At 34.0% G+C, this 13,274-nt stretch overlaps 1 protein-coding gene across 1 annotated transcript in view; it reads left to right on the top strand.

Annotated features, from left to right (window-relative positions):
- EIF3H (eukaryotic translation initiation factor 3 subunit H) overlaps positions 1-13,274 on the top strand; it is a 96,806-nt gene that overhangs the window by 79,907 nt on the left and 3,625 nt on the right. The window contains exon 6 of the mRNA XM_020965433.2: positions 11,834-11,954. Within this exon, the coding sequence (XP_020821092.1) occupies positions 11,834-11,954 (121 nt within the window). The remainder of the gene's footprint in view (positions 1-11,833; positions 11,955-13,274) is intronic.

Raw genomic sequence — 13,274 nt, 5'->3', positions numbered from 1 at the left:
GTAAGTGGGCCTGTCTAATTTAATGGAAATTTTATGTGTTCTTTGCCACTTTTCTGGAAAGGATACTTTTGCTCAGTCTTCACCTCCCTTAAAGGAAATGATTTTCCCATAACACTAGGCAGTTACTGAAATACATAAAAACTTGTTAGCAGGAGCCTGCATATGCTAGCAGTCCTTTCTAAACTTTTCTAAGGAGTAGGAATAGAAAAGCATTCAGCTGATAAGTGTTGGGACTTCAGTCATTACTATCCAAATGATCCTTTCCTAATATGCTTTCTTGTTTGATTTGTGGTTTGATAACACAAATGCCTCAGGAGGGGTAGTGATTTAAAATTTGACATAGCTTTGTTGTGCAATGGCCTCATACTTAAGGAGCCATCTAGACAGTAAATAATTCTCTGGAGAAATATACTTCTTTTATCAAAGCAAAATTTTCACTTTATTTTCGTTCACCTGAGCTTGGGACAAGAGATTCTATTCCTGCGGTGAGTTATTAGTTTGTCTTCTTGGTCTTCAGCTAAAATAATTTTTTTTTTTAAAGCTCAGTAAGTGACATAATTTCCCCAAATGTGACTACTTTATTTGCTAGCAATTTTTTAAAAAAAGTATTCTTAATTTACAAAGAAATGTCTTTAAGAGGAAACTGTAATTTTAAAATAAAGAAATACAGAAAATAAAACAAATTTAAGTGAGAACAATGAATGTCTCCTGTTCGTATTCATTTATGATCAGTTTTTGGTTTATTTTTCAAGGAAGCAGCAGGTTGGAGAGCTGTAGAGTGGAATAGGGTGTTGCTCTTAGAAGCACACGGCTTGGTTTTCATTGTCATGGTTCCAGTGATTCCAAAAATAATGTCAGAATAATAGGCACAAAAGAGCACCTTGGTATGGGAGTCAGAAAACACAAATACAATGAGAGTAATGAGAGTGGCAGGCTCTCCCTCCCCCATTCTTTCTGCTGTGACTTTTGGGCTGAAGTTGATTTATATAGGAAGTTCCTTGTTCCATTCCCTCTCAGTCCTTCAGTAAGTTTTAATGACCAGCTATAAGAGTGGGAATCAAAAAGCAGAGTAAAAAGACTTTAAGGATTGTAAAGAGAGTTTAGCACCAGTGACTCAGTTTCCTAGGAAAATTCTGAGCACTGGACTATTTATGACTGGTGCTAAAATACTCACACACAAATATTCATTCTCTGACTCATTTTTTAAAAATAAAATTTTTTGGTTACGTTTTAAGTTCCAAAATGTTTCCCTCCTTTCCCACCTACCCTGCACTAGAGAAGGCCACCATTTGTCCTAGATTTACAAATTTATTTAAAACCAAACTGTGCAGACTTCTAATCAGTTCTTTCTCTGGAGGTGGATAGCATCTTCCTTTATAGTTTATTTGAGTATTTATAATACTCAGAATAACTTGGTTGTTCACAATTATTCTTCAAGTAATATTGTTGTTACTGTATACAGTGTTCTCTTGGTTCTGCTCACTTCACTTTTCATTATCGCATGCAAATCTTTCCATGTTTTTCTAAAGTCGACCAATTCATTATTTCTTACAGCATAGTAGTATTCTGTCACAGTCATATACCGCAACTTGTTCAGCCCTTCTGCAACTGATGAGCATCCCCTCAATTTCCAATTCTTTGCCAACACAAAGAAAACTGCTGTAAATATTTTAGAACACATAGGTTCTTTTCCTTTTTCCCTGATCACCTTGGGAAACAGACCCAATAGTTGTGTGGTTGGGTCAAAAGGTATTCAGTTTCTTCACTCTTTGGACATTATTCCAGATTGCTGTCCAAAATGGTTGGATCAGTTCACAGTTCTACCAGCAGTGTATTAATCTTTGTTTTTCCACATCCCCTCCATCATTTGTCATTTTCCCCCTTCTGTCATTTTAGCCAGTCTGGTAGGTGTGAGAGGATATCTCAAAGTTGTTTATTTGCATTTTTCATTAATGATGTAGAACATTTTTTCATATGCTATATATAGTTTTGATTTCATCATCGAAAAACTGTTCATATCCTCTGACCATTTATCAGTTGAGGAATAACTTACATTCTTATTGATTTGACAGTATTCTCTGGATTTGAGGTATGAGACCTTTATCTAAGAAACTCTATAAAAATTTTCCCCCAATTTTCTGCTTTCTTTCTAATCTTGGTTGCATTGGTTTTATTTGTACAAAACCCTTTTAATTTAATGTAATCAAAATTAACCATTTTATATCTCACAGTATTCTGTATCTCTTGTTTATTCATAAATCTGGTAATGTGTTCCATGTTCTGGTTTTCTTGTGGTATCTCCCTTTATATCTAGGTCATGTATCCATTTTGACCGTATCTTGTTAAATGGTGTAAGATGCTCATCTATACTCAGTTTCTGCCAGACTGCTTTCCAGTTTTCTCAATAATTTTTGCAAATAGTGTATTCTTACCCTCAAAGCTTACGTCTTTACATATGTGAAATACAAGGTTACTATAATTTACAGCTGGGTTTGTTATGTCTACTCTGTTCTACTGAACCACCTTTCTATTTCAAGGCCAGTACCAGATAGTTTTGATAATTACTGCCTTGTAGTATAGTTTAAGATTTGGTACTGCTAAACTTCCTTCTTTTACATTTTATTTTCATTAATTCCTTTCATATTCTTGACCTTTTGTTCTTCCAAATGAATTTTATTATTTTCTACCTTAATAAAATAACGTTTTGGTAATTTAATTGGGTTGGCATTAAATAAGTAAATTGTTTTGGATAGAATTGTAATTTTTATTATATTGCCTCTGCTCATCCATGAGTAAGGAATATTTCTTTAATTATTTAAATCTGACTTTATTTGTATAAAAAGCATTTTATGATTATGTTCATGTGGTTCCTGGGTTTTTCTTGGTAGGTATACTCTCAGATAACTTATACAGTCTACAGTTATTTTAAATGGGATATCTCTTATTATCTCTTCTTACAGGGTATTATTGGTGATAGATAGATAGATAGATAGATAGATAGATAGATAGATAGATAGATAGATAGATAGATAGATAGATAGACGTAAAACATAAATGCATATGATTTGTGTGGGTTTATTTTGTATCCTGCTACTTGGCTAAAAATTGTTTTGTCTGACTTTTTAGGTGAATCTCTAGGATTTTCCAAGCATATCATCATATTGTTTGCAGAGAGGGACAGTTATTACTTCATTTCCCATTCTGATTCCTTTCATTTCTTTTTCTTATTGCTGTCGCTAGCATTTCTCATACAATATTGAATACTATTGGTGATACTGGGCATGCTTCTTTTACACCTCATCTTACTGGAAAGGCTTCTCATTTGTCCCCATCACGAATAATGATTGCTGATGGTTTTAGGTGGATTTTTCTTATTTTAAGGAAAAATCCATTTATTTTTGTTACTGATATAGTCAATTACATTAATAGTTTTCCTTATGTTTTTTTTCTTAAGTTTAGATTCACCTGTATGTAGAACAGGTTAAAATTTGATGTAGAATACATAATTTTTTTTCCCTTTATGTCATTTTACTTACCTGACAGAGTTTGCTTGTAAATTTCATGTTCTCACCATTTTTCAGTTCCTTTCATAAAGTATGTATACAATAAACATAACCTTTTTTTTCCCTCTCAAATAACTAGTGAGCTAGTACATAAAATCTCTGTTCAAAGTGGCACTTCATAATGGCCAACAAAATGTTCGCTGTTCACTGAAGCAACAAAGATCTAGGCAGAAATGTTTATTTCAGTTTTCATCTTCTGCATTTCATTTTACATGAAATAAGGAGTGGGCCTCTTGCTTTCCACATGAAGCTGTTTAAAGATTCAATTGGTCTTTTTGTTGCAAGAACAAATGAAACAACATTGAAGCTGAAAATATAATGGACCATTGAATTTAACAGAGTTACATGTATTTTTTTAAATTGCAGCATTGTTGCTGTACATTTCACTTTCCTTATTAGTAACTTCACTTAGTGTGCTGATTCGTTGTGCCACTTGCCATAATATTTTCATAAATTCATCAAGAATCATAGTTAAGCAATTCCTTAAGCATTTTGCTTGGGCCCTGCTTTTCATCACTCACAAGTGGATAAGGGTACCCAGTGATTTGATTTACATGACAATTTGTTACTTGACTAAAGCGTAGTAACAGACTTTATTCCTTTAAAAAATAGTGCTATATTTTTATTTTATTAGGTAAAATTGTCAGTTACAGTTACTTCATAAAAGCTTTTATTATTGGATAAAGGGGAATGATGCAAGCCTGCAACTTTACGTACATGAAAAATAATTGTGATTTTTTTTCCAGTCCATTTTAAAATTAAAGTGAGACTAAGTGTGGGGAATCAGGCACCAAAGATGATAAGGAGAACTAGACTACAGTCTACTTACTACTTTGTTTCTCTGTTCACATCTGTTTAAGTTATCTGTTTTCAGTTCTTTGTTTCCTTGGCAATGAAAGCAAACATTTATATTACTGCAACTTCTAGCAATAACTCCCTGTCTCATTACTCTGGTGAACTAGTCCTGAAGAGGTTCACATAAAATCAATCTCTATGCCTGATCTGATTTCCTGTGAATGTTATCTGTAATAGAATTGTGAATTTGTTAGACATGATGTCCTTTGAAGTCAGTATTGTTAAAGTTTTTTAGTATTCCTGATACAGTTCAACTCTAATGAATTTCATTGTGCTACGAATTCTATAAAAAAGCTCATTGTCACCTTATAATAGATTTATGCTTGTCATAACATTCAGCGTAGCACATATCACACGACTATCACAGGTAAACCCTCTATGTTAGGATAGTTTTCAAAGGCTTCCTTTAGTGGTGTCTTTCTGTATTGGAATCATATTTATAATGTGTGCCTATATCTCAAAAGAGATGGCATATCATAAATGCAACTTGATATATATGGTGTCTTCAAAGTCTTAGTGCAGTTTTAAGCTTTTTAAAGCTTATGAGCAGTTAAAGCTTAAAACTTTGGGGACAGTGTATACATGTGTATACACATATAGTCAGTTATCAGACATGGGTTTTTTTTTGTTTTTTGCTTTGTGTTTTTGGTGAGGCAGTTGGGGTTAAGTGACTTTCCCATGGTCACACAGCTAGAATATGTCAAATGTCTGAGGTTGGATTTGAAATCAGGTCCTCCTGACTCCAGGGCCAGCACACTATCCACTGTGCCACCTAGCTGCCTATCGGACTAGTTTTTGAAGGAGTATAAATAATTTCAGAAAAATAATGTTAAGTTGAGAACAGTTTAATTGTAGAAAGTAAAACAATATGAAATATTTCAGGTGTCATTTTTGCCATTTTCCCTGATTTTTCACCTCCCATTCTCTTAAGCTGTTCTGATTTCTACAGCATCCCCCAGGCACATTTCCATCACTCCATTGTACAGAAACTTTACACTGAAAGGTTACTAATGATTTCCTCATTGGCAAAGACATCACCATTTTCTCAGTCTTTATTTTCTTTATAAATATATTAGTACTGTTGAACTTTCTGAGATTGTTCTTTGCTTTTTCTTCCTGGACACTTACTATACTGGTTCTCTTTCTATCTTTTCTATTTCCTTTAGTGATTCTTCCTTATATTCTTTGAACTCATGCTATTTCTCAAGGCCCAGTCCTGGGTCTCACATATAATCTCTGTGCCTTTTTTCCATTGAATTGTGTCAGTTCCTCTGCTCTTCTACTAATGCAGTTGGAAACCCTCATGTTGAATGATATTTTTTCTTTTTGACCTTCCTCTCCGTTCATCTATAGATGTTGCATCCAGCACCATGGGGGTATTGACTCCCTAATTTTCTATAAATTTTGTAATTATTAAAGTGGAATGCCCCTTTCCATGTTGTCTCTTGGATTTTGTTATACTTCCATAGGCTGTTGATTTTAGTGGTTTTATTTTATAGTCTGCAAATTTACCAAAGCTGTTCATTGTCTTAATTAGTTTTTTTGTTGATTTCCTAGGATTTTTAATGTAAACCATTATAACATCAGCATATAGGAATAGTTTTATCTTTTCCCCATATTTATACCTTTAATTTCTTCCTCTCATTTCTTATTGCTATTGCTAGCATTTCTACTATATCAAATAAAGAAATCCTTTATTACTTTGAAAATTTTTTGGGAAAAAAAATGGAATTGTTTACATTGGGAGGACACTGGAAGGTTCCGAATAAATACAGGGGCAAAGCAAGAATGCCATTTATGCAACGATTATTTGATGTAATTCTAAAAATGCTAGCTATGGCAATAAGAAATAAAAAAGTAATTAAAGAAATGAACTTAGATAAAAAATGGGGACCAAATTTGCTGATGGCATGATTTTATTTAAAAATTGAGAAAATTAATAGTGTTAAAAAAGTAGCATCAATAAACCCACAAAGGTCAGTATTTCTATTTAGCAGTAATAATTTATGTGGAAATAATAAAACTAGAAATCCCATTCAAAATAACTATGAAATGTATGAAGGCATACATACCAGGGCATGCTTAAGATTACATAAATGCAATTATAGAACATTTTGAAGAAATTAAAAAAGTCTGAAATGATTGGTGGTGTATTTGTTGCCAGTAGTAGGACTTTATCAATTTTATGCTACCAAAATTAATTAATAGCTTTAGTGTTAAAAGAATTAAACTCCAAAGGAAATTCATTATTGCACCTGGATGAATAATACCAGTGATACCTCCGTATTCCTGGTATTATAGTGTTTTTGTTTTTTGTTTCTTTTTTCCTGGAAAAATAGAAATATAAATATGTTTTTACCCAATAAAGGGGGTCTTCAGCTCCTCAGCAAGCAAAAAGACTTTGAAGGCAGATCGATCACTTTTATAGTTTTTTACAAAAAAACCCTAAAATTTACAAAGAAATAAGAAAAAAAGGAAGAACAAAAGGGAAATTGCACTTTCAAACCTTATTATGTTAAAAAGTGTTAATCAGTAGTTTTAATAAAATAGAAAATATGATCAATGGAACAGACTGGATAAGGAAAATTTGGAAACAGTTGAATTCTAACCCATTTAAAAATATAAATCCATAGCAATATTTATAATTTAACACAGACTTCCTGAAAAACTAGAAAGTAGTTTGGCAGAAATTATCTCAACATCTTAATCTGGATGCCATAGTGACCTGATTTCTAAAATATCACAGTGGCAGAATTTGAATGAACCACAGTGATATTTCATCCAACATAAACGTGGAAGTTATCTCTACTGTAACATACTAATAAACACATGGTCATCTTGCACCTTGAGTCCCCCATTCTCTTTTTGGGAGTGTAATCATTATGAAGGTTTTCCTAACAAAGTACTTAGGAAACTAATAAAATTTGAGGCCAGTAGCCTACCCCTCAGTAGACTTGAGGTCAAAAAGTGTGAGCAAACCATTCTTAAAAAAAGAACTGCAAATTAAATCTTTACTAATTAAGAGAAATGCAAATGCAGACAATTTTCAGGCTCTATATTACACTCAATAAATTTGTATTGTTATGATCAAAATTAGCATAAACTAAGGCACAAAGTTCTGAGCATGTTCAATTTATTGGCAAGGATAGCATTTACCAATAAAGGTGGTCTTTAGCTCCTCAGCAAGCAAAAGGAGGAACATCCAAAAGCTGGAAGGCATACATGGGAAAACAATATGATTGGCTGGAAATTCCTTGAAGGATAACCAGTGTTGCAAAGATAACTGACCAGACTCCCTGGCAGTCACCTGCATCCTTCAAGGATAACAGATTTCCTTTATATAAGAATAGAACATCAGTTAGCAGGAAAACTGATCTTATAAACTTAAAATTAATTTAAAGGGGAAAGCTTAACTTCTGAATTTAACTAAGAGACAAACACAACTTAGGCAATATACAAAATGTTGGCAGTGGTACAGATTAGAATCAATTTGATTTTCTCAGTAACGATGACAAAAGATAGGAATAGTAAGTGTTGGAGGAACTGTGGAAAGATATACCAATATACAATTGATGTTTTTATTTGTTAGTCCAATCATTGTAGAAAGCACTTCTGAATTAAGCTAAAGAAGTGACCAAGACCAAGTGAACCAGAGGTCCTTTAAGTATTTTGTTAATTGACTAACTATAGGGCTGGTGGAGCCAAATAAGAATTTCGTATATTGTTTGTTTCACTAACTTTCCCTGCCAGTCTTTAGGAATTCATTCTCATTCAATGATAATCAATAGTACAAAATTTGCTATGTCACTGATTGTCACAGTGAACATGATGGGGTGACAAAATAAAAATAATTGGGCTGGACAGGGAAAAAAAGCCCTTTTAACCCACCATCATAAGTTGCTAATAAGTTTCATTAGGCTGAAAACTTATGTGTGCCTGTGGGTATTTAGAGTTGTAGATCTTCTAATCCAGTGGATTTTATAGATTGGGAAACAGTTTGGTAAGTGACATCTCATGTCTGTTTATTGCTAGGGTCAGAACTAGAATCCTGATCTACTTATTAGTCTAATAGTCTTTCTGCCATGTAGTCATAGTAAAAATAATCATTATTCATTAAATGAGTGTCTTTCAATATACTTGGTTGGCACTTTAGATGATACAAAGAAGTGTACAATTTGTTGGAGCTTAGTCTAGAGTGAGGAGGTAACCTGAAGTGACCTAAACAGCCACCATGTGTGACTGAACCTAATGTAGAAAACAGTGGATTTTTAGTAAGAGAAGATTTTGATTCAAATTTAGTTGACAGTTGACTAGCTATATGACCACAGGCAAATTACTTCACTTTTGAGTGTCAAATTCCTAAAGCAAAATAAGGATAATGACTGCTTACTTACTTAACTTTAACAAACTGCATCCTATGGTGGTTTGGGGGAAAAGAACTTTGTAAGCCTTGAGACACCTTAAATGTGAGTTTCGTTTTTCTTTATGTAGAATTTTAACCAGTGTGGTCATCAGGTTTTTAATCTTACAGCAGAAGATTAGAAATAGGAAACTTAAGAGAGGGAGGCTGTTATAGATAGGCACATTATGTTAACAGCATTTTAGGTGGGATGATGAAAAAAAAAAGAAGACAGTAAAATTATAAAAACTAATCACAAGAACTACTATAAAATAGACCAGTACAAACAGCTTAAACACATGGACTTTAAAAGGTGTTATTGGTAGCAGACAGACATGTGTATTGTTGTATTGTATGTAAGGGTGGTATTCACAATAATGGTCCTAAGTCATTAAAAATTTTTATCTAGTATGTCTAGTGCATAGGTTTCCAAAGTGAGTGATACCGCTCTGTAGGGGGCACTGGAACAAACCAGAGGGCGGTAAACAGCCTGGGGTGTAGTTAGAGGGTGTTGAATAAAAATAAGGGGTGGTGGAAGCATAAAGAAGAGTTGGTAAGAAAATTTGTTTCATCTGTTATGTAATAGAGTTAAAGTCATAGTGATTATATTATTTTCAAAATAAACTCACAAAATGCAGGTTATAACCAATCAATAGTCAAATCTGCTGATGGGTTTTAATAAGCATATTGAACATTGTTGGGAAGTCCAGCATGCATCAGCAGGAATATGTGCATGTAATAATTTATTTACAATATGATATTATATGGTTGCATGGTGCAATATTAATTACATCATCAAAATGTGAATGTGGGGGAAAACCACAAATTTACAATAAATTATTAAATTTAAAAAGATCAAAAATACTTTTTTTAAATGCGAATTTTAAAAAACTGTTAAAGGTTTAGAGAAGGTAGATTTCTAGGAGAGCGCTGAATAATTAATAAACTTCTGATCTAGTGTCTTACCAATGAGTGTACTCCCTTCAGCAGTACCAATCTCAGCCCATCCACATACTCTCAGAAATGCCCCCTACTTTGGAATCCATTACTCCTTCTCTTAGCCCTCATTCCCCTGTCTAACATCAGATGTGAATCACTTCTACTTTTTGCCTCCTCACATGCTACTGAACAGAGTTAGAGAAAGTTATATAATTGTGCTAGCTGTGTATGTTATACATTCAGATTATCCAGCTTCAATTAGGGAAGGCCTCACTACAGCAAGTCAATCATTTTATTTCTCTCTAATTGGTTCCCTAACTCACTTCCTTTGGAAGCTATTCCAGATCTTTTCTTTTGTCCTCAGGCCTCCACACCTTAATTGAGGACCTTATCAAACTTTCTGGTTTCTTAAAAATTGAGGACCCCACTTCAAAGATCTTATATTTGTCAGTTATATCTAAATATAAATGTGTTTACTGGATTAAAAATTAAAATGTTTTAGTATTATTATAAAAAGATTTTGACCTCAAAAAGACCTCCCGAAAGATTCTCAGGAACCAGCCATCATCCCTGGGCTACTCTTAGAGATCTGCTGCACCATGTTATCTTGTTTAGTGATTTCATCAGCTTCTAACAGTGAATTTATCATCTATATGCAGATGACTCACAGATCTCCATATCCAGTCCCAGTTTCTCCTCTGAGCTTCATTCTCATGTCCTTAACTGCCTGTTGGATATTTCAAACTCATTATCCTTCTCCAAGCTTACCCTGCTTTCAAACTAATGTGTTTCTGTTGAATGCACTAGAATTCTTTTAGCGTATCCCCATTGATAACCTTGGTGTTATCTGTGATTTCTTACTCTCCATTAATATTGCATTTTTTACTCCCTCAATATTTTTCGTATCTGACCTTTCTATTTAAAGAACTGCTACCTTAGTTCAGGCTCTCTTCACCTCTTGACTAGACTATTATAATGACCTCCTAATTGGTTTTCTTGCCTCACGTCTCTGCTTTCAAGTTTATCATCCACAAAGTTGTCAAAATGCCTTTCCTTAAGTGTATATTTCTTTATGCCTCTTCCCTACCTATTAAACTCCAATGGCTCCTTATTGCCTCTAGGATAAAATATAAAGTGGTCTGTTTAGTTTTTACAACCCTTTACTTCCTGTCCCCAAACTCTCTTTTCCAGCATCATTACATATTACTCCCCGATCTCTACACTCTGAGATCCGTCCATAATGGCCTTCTCTCTGTTCCTCACATATGACACTCCATCTTTCTTCTCAGTGCCTTTGAATTGGCCATACTCTATCCTTGGAATGTACCACCTTTGGCTTGTGCCTCATAGAATCTCTCATCCCCACGTTCTCACCAAAAACAAACAAACAAACAAACAAAAAACCCTGAAAGTGTTTTTTGTCCATAACTACCTTACATTCATTTGCATATATTTTCTTTATATTTCTCATATGTATATACTTATGTGTGTACATGTCCCCCCATTAAAATGTCAACTTCTTGATTATAGGGGTTATTCTGTTCTTGGTATTTTTGGTTAATTTGATGAGTCATTGGATTAGGGTGTGTGTGGGCATGAGAGAGAGATTGATTCACAACAGTATCATCTTTATCCTTTCATGTTCATTCACTAGTTGCAAAATCTTGCTATTTATTTTTCCTGCTCTTGTATCCCTCCCATTTTCTTCACTTCTGCTTGGAGATGGAGATGGGGATGACAAAGAATTGAGGGAGGATTTGGGCAGAAAAAAAAGAAGGACCTTAAGGGAAAGAATAGCCTTAATATTTAAAAGCATTTCCACTGAAGGAAACTCTTTCACGTTTCATGTAAGTACATTTTTGGATCCTAAGTAAGATTTACATGGCATAGCAATTCTTTCTGTGTAAGGCTTTCATAATTATGAAATTTACTCTCAGCATCCAGAGAACTAATTGATTTTGAACCCCGGTAGAGGGAAATGTTAGCATCACCAATAGAATTTCCCCATCTCTTGTCCTTTACTCCTTGCAAAATCATAATGATGCCATAAATAAATATGTTTTGCTTTGCATTCCAGTAATCATCTGGGGAAGAGTCTGCAATTGTTGATGGACAGAGTGGATGAAATGAGTCAAGATATTGTTAAATATAACACCTATATGAGAAACACCAGTAAGCAGCAGCAACAGAAACATCAGGTAGGTATTGTGGAGAGATTTAACAAAGACTAACAGGTATGTTTGGAATATTCTATTTCATGAAGTTGCATTCATTAAAACTTACATTATTTCTGGGGAAGCATTGAATGTAAACTGATAGCTATTAAAAGTTTATAAGGCTTGCTTGTTTTTAATGTTGTATTTTCAAGCAGTTGTTAGTAGTGATTGTCCCCTTTAAAAGAGATGGTAACATCAACTGGCATACGTGGCTGAGATTTCACTGCAATGCAAATAACAGGGACGCATTTACTTGGAAAAGAGTTTCCAGAGTTTCACACCTCATTTCATTACTAACTATAATTGTTTTAGTAGTGACTCATAGCTGCATAGTTAGCAAGTCTTTACTTCATTTTAAAAAACAAGCAATTGTGATTAAGAACAAGCAGTTGTAGGAAATAATAAGCCAACTATTGAGAAGCGGAAGATTATAGTGCAAAGAGGGAGGGAGAAAATTACCTGAATATTTTTTTATGCTCATATACATAGAAAGGATATTTAACTTTTGCTTTAGTAGTATCACCTGAAGGCCACACATACTTGTTCTACATTGCTATAAAATGTTCTAAGCATTTGATTCCTAGAGAAGATGATTCAAATCAGATTATGTCTTTGAAAGATAGTGTATCTTTGACTACTAGACCTTCATGAAGTATTTTAAACTGAGTTATATTGGCATTTTTAAGCAATTCCCCTCATCCCCACTCCCTCCATAATAAGGTAGTTTTTTCTCATTTTAATTTTTTGATAAATCAGGTTTTAGTAAATCAAGATGTAGTTCCCCCCATTTAAACATTTTTAGAAACTATGGTTACATTCTTGATCCAGGCCATAAATTTCCATAATATGCTTCAAATACAGTACAACTCTGACTGAGAGTGGGTCTCCTTATCTTAAGGCAAGGCATAGGGATTATAACAGAGGGAGTACTGGTTGCACCAAGGTGCCTGACATAAATATTCCTAGGCCCTAAAAATTGGTCCATTTCTGTTGCTACCTCTGTCTCTTGTTGCAGCTGACCATTGTAATATCTCACTTCTTGGCTTATGCAGAATAAATTTATGTATACAGTGCTTTTGTGGTCTTCTGAAGGTGTCCTCTCCCCCATCTGTATTTCAGAGAACATTCTCAGGCCTTCTTAGACTTCATAGTCATTGAAGTTAGATTCAGAAGTTTTAGAATGAAGACTAGGACTAGACTTGTGGAAGTTGTGGGATTGGTATTATGTAGAATGAGATTATACCCTTTGATCCAGACAGTCTCCTTCTAGGCCTATAACCCAAGAAGGCCATTGGCCAAAAA

The sequence above is a fragment of the Phascolarctos cinereus genome, unplaced genomic scaffold, assembly GCF_003287225.1.
Source record: "Phascolarctos cinereus isolate Bilbo 61053 unplaced genomic scaffold, phaCin_HiC Scaffold_4;HRSCAF=312, whole genome shotgun sequence".
In the NCBI taxonomy this organism is placed as follows: domain Eukaryota; kingdom Metazoa; phylum Chordata; class Mammalia; order Diprotodontia; family Phascolarctidae; genus Phascolarctos; species Phascolarctos cinereus.
This window is presented reverse-complemented; position numbering and strand designations above follow the sequence as displayed.